This window comes from Heteronotia binoei, chromosome 2, assembly GCF_032191835.1.
Source record: "Heteronotia binoei isolate CCM8104 ecotype False Entrance Well chromosome 2, APGP_CSIRO_Hbin_v1, whole genome shotgun sequence".
NCBI classification, from domain to species: Eukaryota; Metazoa; Chordata; class Lepidosauria; order Squamata; family Gekkonidae; genus Heteronotia; species Heteronotia binoei.
This window is the reverse complement of record NC_083224.1, coordinates 121486443-121504988: the sequence shown is the minus strand read 5'-3', so window position 1 is coordinate 121504988 and position 18546 is coordinate 121486443. Positions and strand designations below refer to the sequence as shown.

General features: G+C 43.5%; 1 protein-coding gene across 1 annotated transcript in view; it reads right to left on the bottom strand.

Moving 5' to 3' along the window:
* Positions 1 to 18546, bottom strand: part of PATJ (PATJ crumbs cell polarity complex component) — a 332986-nt gene that overhangs the window by 156492 nt on the left and 157948 nt on the right. Inside the window, 1 exon segment of the mRNA XM_060231912.1 lies at positions 16665 to 16770. Coding sequence (XP_060087895.1) covers positions 16665 to 16770 — 106 coding nt within the window.

Sequence of the window (18546 nt, the reverse complement as noted above, 5' to 3'; positions counted from 1 at the left end):
CTATAGCTAAGGATGGGAGGGGGGGCAACCCAACTTCCAGTAGAGGCCCCTCAACTGTAGAACCCCCTAGCCCGCTGGCCCTGCCTCTCTCTCCCCTCCTGCTCAACAGGATGGGAAACTAAGAGGCGGCGAGAAGCAGGTAGACTCTGCCTGCCAGCCCTGCCTTTTTAGATAGTGTGTGGGGGGGAGGGGGCTTTTTAAAAATTTGAGTGCTCTTATTATTATTTTTTAAAAAGCCTCTCAACCTAAAAAATTCTGGCTATGCCCTTGCTCATATACAAGGTTACACCAAATTCCTCCTCAGGACTTGGTAATCCTGATAGTGTCAGGTGCTGCACAATCCCCATCAATTACAACCTCTATGATAAAATCGAATTAGGTTTATTCATTAAATGAAGACATTGCGGGTCCAAGACTTGTCTTGGTGAGAACTGGGCCCTTGGGTTCAGGAATACAATTATAACTTTGGGTCCAGACCGTTACAAGTTTGAATCACTAGGTGCCTTTTTTCCCTGGCCGTTTTCGCACTAGCCTTTGCTCCGGCGTAGCGCCCCATTTACCTCCGGATCTTTTCCTGGATTTCGCACCTGTTGCTCCGGCGCCGCGCTTTGCTCCGGCGCTTCAGGGGTTTTACACCGGAGTATGTTTTTCAGCATGCTGCCGGAGTTTTTGAAAACCTCCGAATCCACACCGGATCCACTCCGCGGACTTTGCAGTGGGAAATCCATCCACGCCGGATCGACTGCTGTGTGGGCGGCATCCTCTCCCTTTCCGTCCTCCCACCCCATCCACCCCCTTGGCCAATCATCAGCCTTTCGCGGAGCTTCCCCAAAGTGCCGGCACGGCCATTTTTTTTTTTAAACTTCACAGTTTTGCATACTAGCGATATTTCGAAATTAACAAATAAAAAAAAAAACCCTCCTGGAATAGCCTCAATTGCCACTTCAATTGGTTTCGTTAGAATTTTTTTATTATTATTATTGACTTTAGTTGCGTTATTTCGCTGTTGTGTTATCTCGATAATGCGAAAACGACCATTGTTGGGGGGGGGGAATCTAGTGCCGGTGCAGGCCAAAGCGTTCATGTGTGTGGCAGGAGGGACGTGCCGGGCCAGGTGGAGGGCAGCCTCATGCGCGAAGGCGCAGCTGTCGGAGGAGGAGGACGTGGCTCGTGAGCTGCGACGGGCCCGGGCGAGGCTCTTGCTGCCTGCCGCTCTTTGTGGCTCGCATGGCCACCCGGGTGCTGAGCATGAGCGCCCGCCTGGGGCCAGAGGAGCCCGTCTTCGCCCAGCTCAAGCCAGTTCTGGGGGCTCGGGAGGCCGCGCTCTTCGGCGGCCCCGGGGAACTCAAGCCGCCACCGCCCGGAGCCGGGGGAGGAGAGCGCCTGGGAAGGATGTGAGTGGAGATTCGCTCGCTCCGATGAGCTGACTCGCCACTACAGGAAGCACACCGGAGCCAAGCCTTTCCAGTGTGCTGTGTGCAATCGCAGCTTCTCTCGATCTGACCACTTGGCCCTGCACATGAAGAGACATCAGAACTAAGGCCCCGGGACTTCCTCCTCCATTTTATCTGCATGCACACATGCCCAGTTGCTGGGTGAAGTTGGGACATCAAGCATGCAGCACCTCTTTGTGCATCTGCATGTTTGCAGTTTCCCACCAACTAGCGATGTGCATGTGCGGAAGCGGGTTTCTATGAATGTATGGCTGTGTCTAGCGTTGCGCGGAGGGGGACAAACGATACTGTACGTTCCAGGAAGATTGTTTTCTAATAAAGTTGTGCGTTCATGTGTGTGTGTTTTAAAAAGGGAATGCCTCCCTCAGCTGTGCCACCAGGATTTCTGGACCTGCACAAAATCGCCATGTATAAAATGGGAAGTTGGAGTCCTGCATTCTTCTCCCTGGCTACATTCCGCTCGGTTAGAAAATAGACTGTTAATACATAATGCTTCTGTTAATACATAAAGAGCTGTGGAGGATTCTACAGCTGCAGCCAATCCATAAGCAGCAGCAGCACACGTGATGCGGTTTGTCCACGAAAAGAAGGGGAGGGAACAGCTGTGCCTGCTCGATGTTACGTTAGTACGTTAGTACGTCATTACGCAACCAGACTTGCGCTTAAAAAAAAAATGATTGACAGGGCATCGAACTCAAGTCGATGCCAGTGGGAAAACGATTTGAGCCGGGGCTTCAGGGAAGGCGACTCCGCAAAGAGTCACTAGTGGGAAAACGAGAAAAATGATCCCGACATAATTGCGCCGCGGAATAAGGGGAGCAAACGCTAAGTGCGAAAACGACCCCTACCAATGAAGCATCTGCATTTACCCATCTCTCTCTCTCTCTCTCTCTCTCACACACACACACACACACACACACACCCTCTCTCACACACACACCGGGGTGGGGGGTGGGTGGGGGAAGGCTGCTCTAAATTGCATGTTACCACTGTCCAACCAGTCACAGGAAGATGCTACACTAGTATCCCAATTACATGGGATTAACAAATATTGCCTAAAAACATGGCATTGATGGCCTTTGAAGACTCTTTTTAATACAATCTTTTAGTAATAATTCTCCTGTCATGGTCGCAAATCTGACCATCCTGATTGGTTGGGGCTCGGTGGGACTGTGGGGTATTAGCCTTTAGCCCATCAAACTATCAATCAAGACTACTTACGTGCCATTGATTGAGTCTGCTCCTTTCTCCCGCCCAAGTGGCTGTTGAAAGCTAGCAAAGCTGATTCTGTCAGTAAAATGCAACCAACCTAAGTTTGGGCTGTTACTGTGGGAACATGCTATTGGCCAATCACACATTGATCATCGTCTCTGGCTTCTCATTGGCTAACTCCCCTGCACCCACCTACTGCAGGCCCAGGAATGTTCAACACATTGCCAAAGCAGTCTTACTTCAGAGACAGCCACATCTTCAACTCTTTTCTGTGTCCTCTCTGTTCACTGGCCTCAGAAAGGGCTGCAGAGCTACTGCAGCCTCATGAAAGACCTCCCAGCACATGCAAACTCCAAAAGCCACAGAAATAGCCAGGGAGGCCAGGCCCTGCTGGGACTATTTCCTTAGAGCCCATGGCTGCCCCCTAGGAAGTGCTAGCCAGAGGCTGTCGCTAGGCAACTCAGACAGCTTTAATCAGGAAAGGAGAAGCCTCAGGGGAATATAATGCCATAGAGTCCACCCTCCAAATCAGTCATTTTCTCCAGAATGGGGAGAGAGATCTGTTGTCTGAAGTTCAGATAGCAGAGATTAGCTGCCCTTGAGGTGGGGGCGGGGAGTGAATTCCTTCACTTGGGTGGGTGGGAAGGCAGCAAGGATGGGGAGGCATTCACCCAGAGACCTTTAGTGATACCTTTCCATGTTGGTGGGAAATCCCTGGAGATTCTGTGGTGGAGTTTGAGGAGGGATTAGGAGTTAGGGATTCAGAGTTTGATCTGTCAGACCCAGATTCTTGCTGTGGAAGCTGACAGGGTGATTTAGGACCAGTCACAACTTCCAGCCTAACCTGCCTCACAGGGTTGTTGTTCAGATCACAGGAAGGAGAGGAGAATTATGTAAACTGCTTTAGTTTCCCCCCACACAGACACACGCACACTGTGGAGAAAGACTGTGCTTTTCCTATTTAGAGGCTGCAGGGAAGGGGAAGATGATGGAAAGCTGAAGTCAAAGGGACAGATAAAGGGAAGGAGATAGGGTTGCCAACTCTAAGTTAGGAAATTCCTGGATATTTAAGGATTGGGGCCTGGAGAGGGTAGAGTTTGAGAAGGGATGGGACATCAGACAGGAGAATGCCATTTCCTCCTGGGGAACCACTGTGTATATTCCTGATCTCCATAGTGAACTTGCTGTACTCAAAATTTCTAGCAATAAACAAACTGGGATCATAGCAAATAGCAAATGCAAAGAACTCAAAAAACACCATGTGCAAAATAACAACCAGCATTCAAACAAATATTGTAAAGATATATGTGTCTATATTTAATAATAAAAATGCTAAAGTGGCTAATTAATAGGAAGCAGAGAGTGAATATAAATGGGCAGTCTTCACAGTGGAGGACGGTAAGCAGTGGGGTGCCGCAGGGCTCAGTACTGGGTCCCGTGCTCTTTAATTTGTTCATTAATGATCTGGAGTTGGGAGTAAGCAGTGGTATTTGAGACAGAACCTGATAACGAACGAACAGATATTTAGCCATCTCATATACATCAGGACTATATTATTTTAGCACCTATTTTATATGTTTTATGTATTTTAAATAACTTATTTGTAATTAATGTTTAAATTGCTATGCTTTATGTGAATCATGGGACTCCCATGCCTGTTATATTGTTTATTGTTTAATGTGAATCATGGGACCCCATGTCTGTTAGCCGCCCTGAGCCCGCCTGGCGGGGAGGGCGGGATATAAAAATAAAATAAAATATTATTATTATTATTATTATTATTATTATTATTATTATTATTATTATTATTAGCAGTGAAGGTGCCATGTTTGCAGATGACACTAAATTGTTCAGATGAGAACCAGAGAGGATTGTGAGGCACTCCAAAGGGATCTGCTGAGGCTGGGTGAGTGGGCATCAACATGGCAGATGAGGTTCAATGTGGCCAAGTGCAAAGTAATGGACATTGGGGCCAAGAATCCCAGCTACAAATACTAGTTGATGGGTTGTGAACTGGCAGAGACTGACCAAGGGAGAGATCTTGGGGTCGTGGTAGATAACTCACTGAAAATGTCAAGACAGTGTGCGATTGCAATAAAAAAGGCCAACACCATGCTGGGAATTATTAGGAAGGGAATTGAAAACAAATCAGCCAGTATCATAATGCCCCTGTATAAATTGATGGTGCGGTCTCATTTGGAATACTGCGTACAATTCTGTTCACCGCACCTCAAAAAAGATATTAAAGCATTGGAAAAAGTGCAGAAAAGGGCAACTAGAATGATTTAAGGTTTGGAACACTTTCACTATGAAGAAAGGTTAAAACACTTGGGGCTCTTTAGCTTGGAGAAACGTCAACTGCGGGGTGACATGATAGAGGTTTACAAGATTATGCATGGGATGGAGAAAGTAGAGAAAGAAGTCCTTTTCTCACAATACAAGAACTCGTGGGCATTCAATGAAATTGCTGAGCAGTAAGGTTAAAATGGATAAAAGGAAGTACTTCTTCACCCAAAGGGTGATTAACATGTGGAATTCACTGCCACAGGAGGTGGTGGCCGCTATAAGCATAGCCAGCTTTAAGAGGGGATTGGATAAAAATATGGAGCAGAGATCCATCAGTGGCTGAGCCACGGTATATATATGTGTGTGTGTGTATATGTATGTATGTACATACATATATACGCACATACAGACACGCATATATTGGCCACTGTGTGACACAGAGTGTTGGACTGGGTGGGCCATTGGCCTGATCCAACATGGCTTTTCTTATGTTCTTAAAGTTTTACTATACTTATGTCCAATTGTTCAATAATATCAGTATAAACAAATATATATCAAGGGGAATGCACTTTGGGAGTGGAGCGATGCAGCAGAAATAGTACATGGCGAAAAGTTGACTACCCTTAACTTTCCCACCACTCCAAATCAAAACCTTGAATAAAAATGCAGCCAGGGATTGGTTACTTGCATTTGCTTCTCTTGTTTAATTCTGTCGTTGTCAAATGTTTACAGTATGGCAGAGGTATGCCTAGTATGCAGCTGATGCATGTGGACACATGAACATAACATGAAAGTTTTTATGCCTTGCAATTAGAACATGGAACACCACATTTCAAGGAGGCTTTGGCAGCCTTGTGATCCTTTTGTATATGTTAAGCATTGTCTATAATACTAAGGCAAAAATAATAAAATAGTTATTACCAAAAAGCTCACAACAACCCCAAGATGGTGATGCAGTAGTCATGCACTACACATAACTCACACTAAGGAACTATCAATGAAAACCCTTCTGAAGCGATGTATGACTAATGCATCCATGAAAATATTAATCCTGTCTTTTACAGGCAACATTCTGTAATGTATAAGAGCACTTACAGAGTACAACTGTTAACAGCATATTATGTTTTCCTCCCTAGAGTAGATTATTTACACTTCACATTCTCATGAGTCCCAAAGTTAAAAACAACTACAAAGTGAAGATGCATTTTAGACACTGAACACTAATAAGCAAGCAATGTGGTTTTGTTTTCTCTTTAGAATTTTACAGCTTTGCTGGTCAGCTAGATCAGACGTTCTTGACGCACTTTCTTTGCAATATGATAGTATTGCTAAAAGATTCTAGTTGGAAATGTATATTCAGTTTCTATAAAAACAATTCTAGAGCAGCCTCAGGCATGCATTAATGGTATACTATAGTTTACCCTCTCCCTGGCACATACCCACGCACCCTCTCTCCCAACCTGTTATGTCATATCTCTAATTGCAAGTCACTGCAGTGATGCTAAGTGTTTCTCCATAACAAAGTGCCAGCTTCATTAAAAAAATTCTTATGTGCAATCCTCCAAAGCCATTTCTCTATGTAGAACACAAAGTGGACGCTACAGAACCACGGTTTGTGAAGTTGCACACTTGCAATATTCAACAAAAGGTCTGTAGTAAAAACGAGGGATACATCAAACCATCATTGTCAGATCTTTTACAGCATTAAACCTAAGATTTCTGGGCACGCATCTCTTACTCACACACACACACACATAAACCTCCTCCTTTTCTAAATACTTGGAACCCAGGCACTGCACAAATGTAGATAGCAAAAAGATAAACTGGGAATAAGCAAATCACACTTCACAGCAGTGCTGTAACATTGTATCACACTTTGCAGAAAATAACATGCTTGTTTACTCACATTCTGTTGCTTCATTCAATAAAAAAATGCTTAACATTGAGATTTCAACAGCTCTTTATTCTATGCTAAACATTTACCTAGCAGAGACTTAATCAGGCAAAACACAAAAGAAAAACCATCACATTTTAGTGATGATTGGTTAAGAATTTTTAAAAAGTTGGGTCATCTTCAGCAATTACCAAAGAATTCTGCATGCTGAGACAGCCTATCAATACACTGTCAGTTTCACTGGCTGATTCAAATAATTACATCAATTTAGCCAATGCATTAAAAAAGCTAGTAAAAGTCATATTTTCTTTCTATATTCAGATAACGCAAAAAAAAATGCTATTATTATTGCTCATGTTTTCCTCCTTAGTAGTTGTTAATGAAACAGTGAAAATGAGTGGCTGGAAGTGAGTAAAATATATGTAGATAGATACTTTAATACGTACCTGGGAAACCCCCTTGTACCATTGCTGAATCAGTATGCACTTCAAGGTATCTGCATTCCTGACAAACATTCAAATGCTGTGAGCAGCTCCAATCCTCATCACACACACTCTCAGAAACAGAGCAGCTCAGTGCTCCTCTTTCTTCTGACGACCTTGGGCCTGTATCAGAGATTCCCCTCTCTTTAAGGGCAAGCTGTCAGTTCTCCTTCTATTAATGCATGTGATCAATTACTCCTCATTTCAAGCTTACCCACAAGCGAACAGTTACATCCGACAGCAAAATTGCCAGCACAACTATGCAGGGAAAAGCAAATCCCTGATTTCCCACATCTGACCCACTGACGCTCGACTGCTGCTGCTACTGCTACTGCTGCTGTTACTGTGTTGTTGCACTGTCAGAGATCACTAATATTCGGATGGCATTCCCATCTCAAAATGTACATCAATTTAACACAATACTGTATCTTTCTTCCTCAGCAAGCTACTGCCACTATTTAATGGTCCTCTCTTAATTGCAGAAAAACTGTTTATAACATCCAGTCACATATATTTATAGATGCATTTTCAGGTTCAAATCATCAGTGAATGTCAGCCTAGCAGACTTTTGCAAGTATTACCTTTCAGCATTCACATTAACTGAGATGTACCACAAGATAACATTTATACCCCAGAAACAAAACTATATTTTCTTTACTAATATTTAGGTCCAAATCCTGATCACTACTTGCATGTTATTACTGAGAAATTAGGAAAATCTAAACCTTTCAAGCATCTAAAATTGCTCCCTTTTTTAGCAATTAAAAATCACTAAAGCTTAAGGGAAGAAATTAACAGTGAAAAGTGCCAAACTCATTAGTTTTTCTAAATGATAATTTTTCTTTCCTCCTAAAAAGCATCCTCGATGCATTCTTCCTGATATCCATGGACACGTGCATATCCACAAATACACCATCTGCCCAGCACATTAACAGGGAAAGAGCCTAAGAGCACGATCAATTCCACACGCTTCTTTCAGAAGGCATTCTCAGTGATGTAGCTATATACCAACAACTGGAAAAAGCTATACAAGTATTACACACACATGCTATGAAGGCTTGTGAAATATAACATAAATATACTGCAGCATTCCTCTATCCTTTAAGTGTAGAGAGAAGAAATATAAACATTGTTACTAATTTGAAGAAAGAACAAAGGCAATAAAAGAGAAGCTGCATAAAATAAGGGTTAAATGCCTAGGCATTTATATAACCTTAAATAATGACAAAACATTTACCACAAGCTTCAATTGAGTTCTAAGGAGAATTAAAAATAAGATTTGAATATGGGGAACATTGTCACTCTTAAATAGAACTAATGCTTTGAAGACAGTATTACTATCAAAATCAATTTATGAAATTCAGAATACCCCAGTAAGTATATCTGAAAAAAAGTTACTGGAATTGCAAAGAATGTCAAAAGGAATTTATTTGGCAACCCTCACCCAACCCCGCTCCCCCCAAAATAGCAGGGCAAGCAGCTCAATAGAAATGGTATCAAGATGGACTAGCAATACTTCGTATTTTACTACCTGGTGGTAGTGGACAGTGCCATCAAGTTGCAGCCATGTTATGTTGATCCCAAAGAGTTTTCAAGCCAAAAGATGTACAGAGGTGGTTTGCTATTTCCTGCGTTTGTGTAGTGATCCTGGACTCCCCTGGTGGTCTCCCATGCAAATACTGGCCAGTGCTGACCCTCCTTAGGTTCCAAATTCTGATGTGGTCAGGTTAGCCTAGGAGATCCAGATTAGGGCCTAACATTTTACTATGTTATCACTGCAAGGTTCAAATGGTTATCCTTATGGGTTAATTATAAGGAACAGAAATTAGCTGAACTTAAATAATAAGTCGTTGCAACTTTCTTAAAAAGCTGGTTTATTTTGAAAAACCCTGAGAAAGATGTTTATTATAGAAATTATAGTTATTGTATTGACTGAATAACAAAAACCTTAGGCTTCCCAACCCTCCCGCCCTGGCGGGGGACCCCAGGATTTCTACCCTCTTCCCCCGCTCCCCAAAAAAATGGAAGCGGGGGGAGGTGGGAAACGGCGCCGGGGAGCATGGCAAGCCGCCCCATCCCGGAGCGGGCGAGGCCGCCGCCGCTGCCCCCTCCCCGCCCACCGCAGCTGCTCCTCCGAGATGGGCCCAGGCTGAGCCCATCTCGGAGGAGCAGCCAAGAGGCGGCAGCAGCGCAGGCAAAACCAGGGAAGGGCGGAGGCAGGCCAGGAGCATGGCGAGCCGCGAATCCGGGCCCTTCTAGGATCCGGACTCGCAGCTCACCATGCCCCTGGCCCGCCTCCACCTCCCCTCTGATTCCACCCCAGAGGCGGAGCGGAACCGGCGAGGCCACCGCGCCGCTGCCGCTCTCCCTGCCCCACTGCAGCTGCTCCTCTGAGATGGGCTCAGCATGAGCCCATCTCGGAGGAGCAGCCACGGCAAGCGGAGAAGAGGCGGCAGCTGCGCAGCGGTGTCGCCCGCTCCGAGACGGGGTGGCTCGCCACGCTCCCCGCTGCCGTTTCCCCCCTCCCCCCTAGCTCCATGCCAGTGTCTCCTGGCTCCACCCCCAAAGTCCCCAGATATTTCTGGGATTGGACTTGGCAACCCTAAAAAACCTGGACCCCTGTATTAGAGCAATGAAATATTGGAGGCTGGTATCTATAATCCTCTCAAAAGGAGTTGGGCATAATATTGAAAGTACACCAGAATGATTCTTGTTAAACTATGCAGACTCTACTCCAAAGAAGCTTAATGTGAAGCAACATTGTATGTTATAATAGTCACTAGATTAACCTTAGCTGAAGTATGGGAGCAGAAGAAAATACCAAAGAAAAGAACTTTTAAGGATAAAGTTCAAGATTTTTATTTATATGTAAAGTTTTCAGCTCCTAAAAAATGAAAATGTTTTTAGAAGTGACTCAACTTGCCAAGGAGTTTTGCCAAATGGAGCAAATTTGCTCCATTTGCCAAATGGAGCAAATAAGTGAAGAGTATAGCTTTTATTATTTTTCTCCTTTGGCTTGTATAAATAATATATTTGCTTATCAGTAGTTTGCTTACAAACAATAAAAAAATAAGAGTTAGGGAACAGCAAAAACTCAAACACCAGTATCCTTGGCCAAGTACCTCCTTTTATGACGCCACTAAGGGACCAAATATACCTGCTAAGAAAGCCAAATAAGCCCTGCACATTATTTAAATGTAAGAAAAGTCCACATTTCCTAGACAGCCATCCTTAACTTATTCTCCCTTATGTGCATCTTGAAAAGCAGCACTTACTGGTGACTGCAGTGACATCTATTGGAGAGGCAGTGTTTGACTTCAGGTTCCTCTTCAACTTATGATAGCACGATTAACTCCTCTTTTTATAACAATTTACTTTGGTTTTTCTTCCTCTTGCAGAGCTAGTTGCCCCCAGATACACTCTCTGCAGTAACTTCACAGGACAGTCAATGTAAGTTAAGTATATAAAAGCTTCAACGTGCCCATAATTTTAACAAATTTGTACAAGGATTTAACATGCTGTTATATAGTTTATATTATATTTACCCAAATAAACATCCAGCGTTTTTTCTGCAGTACAAAGTACGCTTGAGAAACAACATAATCATTATCAATAATAATCGGTTGGATAAAAAGTCTTCTTCGGCCTGTGCAAGCCATGATGGTAAATTTCCTGATTCTCCTTTACCTTTGCAGACCCTCCTTCAGCTACATTTCAGGATTCACAGAAGGCTGCAGGGGGTTGTTTTGCTCATGGTTCTTTGGATCCAATACAAGAAGGATATCCAGCTAGTTCAGTGATGGTGAACCTATGGCACAGGTGCCAGAGGCGGCACTCAGAGCCCTCTCTTTGGGCACACGCACTCCCTCCCCACCCCCGGACGAGGCTCTAGAGTCATATAGCATTGAAGCTCCTGCTCTCCCCAAACTCAGACTCCTTCCCCCAAATCTCCAGGTATTTCCCAACCGAAACCTGGAAACCCTAACTGGGCATCCTTCAGAGGCAACAGGGCACTCCAACCTTTTTGAGCTCATGGGCACCCTTGGAATTCTGACATGAGGGGGTGGGTGCAACCACAATGCAGCCCCCAAGCACAACATACAGAGGAAATTCCTTGCAGGTGTTCCTGCAGTTTTAGGGAGGCGGTTAGATGGGACCCACTAGGGCAGGAGTGGCCAAACTTGCTTAACATAAGAGCCACATAGAATAAATGTCAGATGTGTGAGAGTCACCAGACATGAACGTCAGATGTCTGAGGGAAGGAAGGAAGGAAGGAAGGAAGGAAGGAAGGAAGGAAGGAAGGAAGGAAGGAAGGAAGGAAGGAAGGAAGGAAGGAAGGAAGGAAGGAAGGAAGGAAGATAGGTGGGGGTAGGGAGAGAGAGGTGGAAAGAAAGCAACTTGAACTTTAAATGCATTCTCCAAGCCATTGGCTGGCTTGGCTTGAAGTGGTTTAAGGAGACAAATGCCTTCTCTGCTGGGGGCTTCAAGAGCTACATGATGTGGAGTAAAAGGACAGGTCCTCTTGTGGATCAAAAACTGGCTGAGTAATAGGAAGCAGAGAGTGAGTATAAATGGGCAGTCTTCGCAGTGGAGGACGGTAAGCAGTGGGGTGCCGCAGGGCTCGGTACTGGGTCCCATGCTCTTTAACTTGTTCATAAATGATTTAGAGTTGGGAGTGAGCAGTGAAGTGGCCAAGTTTGCGGATGACACTAAATTGTTCAGGGTGGTGAGAACCAGAGAGGATTGTGAGGAACTCCAAAGGGATCTGTTGAGGCTGGGTGAGTGGGCGTCAACGTGGCAGATGCGGTTCAATGTGGCCAAGTGCAAAGTAATGCACATTGGGGCCAAGAATCCCAGCTACAAATACAAGTTGATGGGGTGTGAACTGGCAGAGACTGACCAAGAGAGAGATCTTGGGGTCGTGGTAGATAACTCACTGAAAATGTCAAGACAGTGTGCGTTTGCAATAAAAAAAAGGCCAACGCCATGCTGAGAATTATTAGGAAGGGAATTGAAAACAAATCAGCCAGTATCATAATGCCCCTGTATAAATCGATGGTGCGGTCTCATTTGGAGTACTGTGTGCAGATCTGGTCGCCGCACCTCAAAAAGGATATTATAGCGTTGGAGAAAGTCCAGAAAAGGGCAACTAGAATGATTAAAGGGCTGGAACACTTTCCCTATGAAGAAAGGTTGAAACGCTTGGGGCTCTTTAGCTTGGAGAAACGTCGACTGCGGGGTGACATGATAGAGGTTTACAAGATAATGTATGGGATGGAGAAAGTAGAGAAAGAAGTACTTTTTTCCCTTTCTCACAATACAAGAACTTGTGGGCATTCGATGAAATTGCTGAGCAGACAGGTTAAAACGGATAAAAGGAAGTACTTCTTCACCCAAAGGGTGATTAACATGTGGAATTCATTGCCACAGGAGGTGGTGGCGGCCACAAGCATAGCCACCTTCAAGAGGGGTTTAGATAAAAATATGGAGCAGAGGTCCATCAGTGGCTATTAGCCACAGTGTGTGTGTGTATTTTGCCACTGTGTGACACAGAGTGTTGGACTGGATGGGCCATTGGCCTGATCTAACATGGCTTCTCTTATGTTCTTATGTGTGTGAAATAGCCACATGTGGCTCCCAAGTCACAGTTTGGCCACCCCTGCATTAGTGAGATGGGTATAAGGCAGATTCATGCTTTCATGTGGCCAAGACCTGGTTGTGTTTCATATTTCAAAACTGTTGTGGCACAGTCCAAGTCCAAGGGAAGAAGAGAGCATGGGTGTGTGGGGATGGGGGGAAGAAGGAAGAGAGATCAGGACCTTGTATCAAGCACGTTTTTTTGAAGGGATTTGGGTTTATTACAGGAAATATTGGATCCCAGTAATCTGGGAGAAACAGCAGCTGGGATTGCCTCTGGTTTAGGAGTGGAAAGGGGTAACTGCAGGCTTCCTTGTTTTCAAATACGATGCTTCTGATAGCAGTATCTGAGTAGAGCTCTTTCAAGCTACAGGGACCATAAGGCAAATTGTTGATAAACTGTTTTTGAACTGTTGCACTACTGTTCTGGTTTTCCAGAGCATCCCTGACAAGTGTTTGTCCAGCCGCTGCTTAAAGACTGCCAGTGAGGGGGTTGATTGCACTATTGAACAACTCTTACTGTTAAAAAGTTTTTCCTATGCCAGTTCTCTCCTCTGCTGCCAGCAGAAACAGCTCCCTGCCCCCCTGTCTTCCTCTATGTGGCAGTCCTTCTAATACTTCAAAACAGCAATCATGTCTCCCCCTTCAACCTCCTCTTATCCAGACTGAATATCCCCAAGTCCCTTAGCCTTTCCTCATTGGGCTTGCTCTCCATGGTTACTCGGAAGTAATCTACAGTGAGCACCGTGGCATCTACTCTCAACACATGCACAAGACTGCAGTTTGAGTTTAAAGAGAGAAGAAGATATTGGATTTATATCCCGTCCTTCACTCTGAATCTCAGGGTCTCAGAGCAGCTCACAATCTCCTTTATCTTCCTCCCCTACAACAGACACCCTGTGAGGTAGGTGGGGCTGAAAGAAGCTCTCCCTGAAGCTGCCCTTTCAAGGACAGCTCTGCAAGAGCTATGGCTGACCCAAGGCCATTCCAGCAGCTGCAAGTGGTGGAGTGGGGAAACAAACCCAGTTCTTCCAGATAAGAGTCCACACACTTAACTTCTACACCAAACGGGCCCTCCTTTCTCACATCAGACTTTCTAGTTAATACAATTCAGACTATCCCTGAAATTTCCAAGGGTAGCCGTGCTGGTCCATAGTAGAACAACTAGATTCGAGCCCAGGAGCACCCTAGAGACCAACAAGATTTGGGGGAGAGGGCACAAGCCTTCCAGCATTAGATCTCCCTCAATTATATAAAAGGAGCTTTGACTCTCAAAAATCTTGTTCTCTAAGATGCTGCTGGACTCAGATTTAGCCATATAAATCAGCGGACTCCTTTCATCAACTTAATTTATTAACTAACATCATGTATCCCCTGCCTTCCTCCCCCAAAAGGACATTGAAGTAGTCTGACACACTCTCCCTTTCTCTTTTATCTTCACAACGAACCTATGAGCCAGAGTATATTACTGGTACAAGGTTTCCCAGCAAGCTGCCAGGGCAGAGTGGGCTTATGAATCAGGACCTCCCAGATCTGATTTGGACACCCTAACCACCAGCTCCTACTAAACATACTATATTTTAATGTATTATTTTTTCCTAATGGCAAACTAGAATGATGTTTATAATGTATGTGTTACATGTTCAAAAGTAAATTAGGTGGACAGGAGCACCTGTGGGAAAGGCATGTTTTCAGTTTAACCCAGACCTGCAAGCAACTGAGCAATGAACAACCTCCATTTATTGCCTTATGACACTACCATCATTCTCTCATTCTGACATGTTACTATTTTGTTGGTTTCCTAAACAAATGCTATCCAGACCAAATGTTCTTTCAGTTTGTTAATTTCGCTATGAGATGTTTTTTCTAAACTAAAACCTCAGTATTCAGGTTAAATTGCCGTGTTGGCACTTTGTGATAAATAAGTGGGGTTTGGGTTGCAGTTTGGGCACTCGGTCTCTAAAAGGTTCACCATCACTGAGCTAGTTCAAAGCACTTTCTTGAACACATTCAAGACAGCACAGTCCCTGCCCTTCCAGCCATTAGGCTGAGAGATGGAGACTGGTCTGAGTTTTTCTAGTAAGCCTTGAACCTGATCAGGGATTTGAACTTGAGCCTTCTCTATGCACTGTAGCTACTACATTACACTGACACTCATATAGTGCAATCTTAGGCAGAATTGGACACTCCTAAACCCACTGACTTCGGTGGACTTAGAAGTATGCAAATCTGTTTAAGATTGTAATATAAGGCTGGTTTTATAATTAATCCAGGGTTGTAGCGCAACTGATATAGGAGCTTCTTTCCTCAAACACTACATGAGCACTTGAAGTTTGCAGAAGGTCCAGAACTATAAGAATGATAGGGGGAGCCTGTTAATAAGAAGCTGTGACAAATCATGTGGTAATTCCCAGCACTCTTTAAAACAGCATCCACATCAGGCTTGCTCACTGATATAAGCAACAAGAGGACTCTCATCACAGAGCACTCTTCACATTTGTTACTTCTTCACCCATGACTGACATAGATCTGACACACTACTGTACTGTATGTGCTTTTTTGGTTTTAGGAGCAAAAAGAGGGGAAATGGAGAAATGATAGAAACAATGCTGTAGGGAAGAACTGAAGATGGAGGGAGCCTACAGAAGCACCATTATTCTCCTTTTTCCCTTCAGGGAACAACTGGATGCTTCTTTCTCTCTCATTCTCCCCTGGTTTCACCACAACTTATTCAACCTTAAACTACGTAGAAACCTTCCTCTATAGCCATACTCTCATCAGTCCTTTCATTTCTGTTGGGCTGTTCATATTTCTCTAACTACAATTTAAAGTGAATGAAGAGCTATGAATCATAGAGGAAGAGTTATGTATAATAATAGCCTTTTTTTCACTCCAATGCCATTTTGCTAAATGAATCCACACCACAGTGTAAAAATAACATCAGCATGCTTGTGTATCTGCAGTTTGAAAGTACATGATTTAAATGGAGAAAATCCATTGAGGGCATTTAATTCAGGGTGAACAAAAGGAAATACTTCTTTATACTAAAAAAAAAAGTAAAAGAAATCCCCTGTGCAAGCAGCAGTCGTTTTCAGCTCTGGGGTGATGTTGCTTTCACAATGTTTTCATGGCAGACTTTTAACAAGGTGGTTTGCCATTGCCTTCCCCAGTCATCTACACTTTCCCCCCTGGAAACTGGGTACTCATTTTACCAACCTCGGAAGGATGGAAGGCTGAGTCAACCTGAACCAGCTTTCGCTGGGATAGAACTCAGGTCATGAGCAGAGGGCTCTGACTGCAGTAGATGCAAAAGTTAAACCGTTGTTTGCCTATTATGTAAACAAGCCTTGGAAAAACATGCAACATGTGGTTCTTGTCCAGAAGTGTAGACTGAAACCTCAGTACACAGATACACCACCGGTTTTTACTTGCTCTGAAAATAAATATTTCTTTACAGTCTGGAAGAGACCTCTTGCACCATTAGTTTTAAGTTGCCCACCATTAATTTTAAGAAAGCAGTTAGTACAGTTTGTGAAAATTAACTGGGCTAACAGAAACTGAGATCTCTCAACACTTTGACAATTTTTAATTATAGTTTTATAAAAACAGCTCCTACTATTGCCTGCCAATTCATAGCAGAACAACAGATGGAAAGCAATCCTCAACACAGCAATATTAGTAAAATATCACATCATTTACCCTCTGTATAAAAGTCCTCTTGTTCCTCCTCTGTCTCCTCAGAGCTGGACTTTTCTGGTTCTTTGTAAGGAGGTGGTAATTTCATGGGTGGTGGCGCTCCGCTTTTCTTTTAAAAAGAAGAAAACAGGATACATAAGACCTTCAGAATTATTTCCCATTGCTTGACATAAAAGAGCCTTCCATTATGTAAATATATATTTTATGAATGTGCTGCTCCCAAACTAAGGTTCAAGTTTAGTTTTGATTTCTTTTAAAAAATGCTCAAAAACGTGATCTTTTTAAATACCAGAGCTGAATATAAGGAAAATGGATTTCAAATTAGGCTGCTTAAGAAACAGAATGCTGTTTCTGACAGCATAACTGTCAACACAAATTAAAACATCTATCAATTTTACTGTAACTTCAATCTATGTTTCTTTATACATTTTCTACACACTTTAGTGAAAGAACACTGAACATGTTAAAACTGTATAAACATTATGACTACAATTTTTAACTCAGATATTAGTACAGTTGTTAAAAGTATGGGTATAATCATTTAGAAAAAAAATAATTACCTCACATAGATAAAGACATTTATGGTAATGATGCATATAGTGATGCATATCCAACCTGAGTTCTACAGCAGGTCAAATCCAAGCATCTGTTTCTCTGGCTCAGAGTAAATGAATCATTCTTTAGCTGCACAGTGTTACTACATTATGCTCAATTGCATCTCATGCAATCACAGTGCTATTACCAAGATGCACTTTAGCAAACAAATGCTGAGACCGGATGCCATGAGATCAACACAAATGGCCAGAAACTTCTCCTTTTGCAGAACAGAGCTATTATCAAGGCTTCACGTGTCATATTAGGATGATATTTCCCCAAATGCATACAGGAAGAGCAAAACCTATATTACAATTTTTTTTTTTAAAAAAATCTATACTACTATTTTACATAATTCCTACCAGCAACATGCAGGGTGCCAAACTGCTGATAAAATGAGCATCGATATATCTGCCACTGTGATCTGAAATTGTTATTCTCTCATAAAAATGAATTCTATCCAGTTGATCACAAAAATGAATAAAACAGGTAAATATCTATAATAAATTTCATAATAATATTGCACCAAGGTTGCACAGAAGCAGTGTAGAGAAGCTCAAGAGCTAGAAAGCAACAGGTCATATGGAGAAACGGCTTCCACCAAAAGTTATCATATTTTAAAAATAAAGGCTAATTATAGGGCTTTTTTTGAACCGGAACTCACAAGAATAGAGTTTCTGCTACCATGCAGAATGTTCTGGCACGCTTGGAGAGAAGGCAAGCACTTAGGGAACTGTCTATTGAAGTGCCTGCCCTCTCCAAGCCTGCTTTCTCCAATCGTTTAGCTTGGAGGAAGCAGGCACTTAGCAAGATTGTTAAGTGCCTGTCTCCTCGGCTTGCCATGATCCCATGTCCTAGTTTTGCAGGCTTCCCCCACCCCACCCCGCCCCGCCTGCCAGCCAGCTGGCAGGCAAAGGGAAGCCCCAGTTCCAACAACCACCATGTGCAGCCTTTCCAAGGTGAAGCTAGAAGCAGCTTGGGAACTGCTTCCTTTTTGGAAGGGGTGTGTGTGCCTTTCAGTGAAGGCAGTCTGAGTGGGGGAAGCTTGAAGAATAAAGGCTGCTCCCAGTGCTGTGAGTAAGAAAGAGAATCTAGCCCAGTCCCTCTGTTCCCCCCCCCCCTTGCATTCCTTTAGAAGTCATTTGCACAGTTAGAGAAAAGAGTAAGCTAGAACCTTTGGTTTCCCTGTGTTGGTCTGGAGAACTTGGTTGAAACATGATTACATTCAACAACTCTCCTGTGTGTGTGCTGTGTTTACTTTGGCTGCTCTCTCTGTGCGTATATGTGTGTC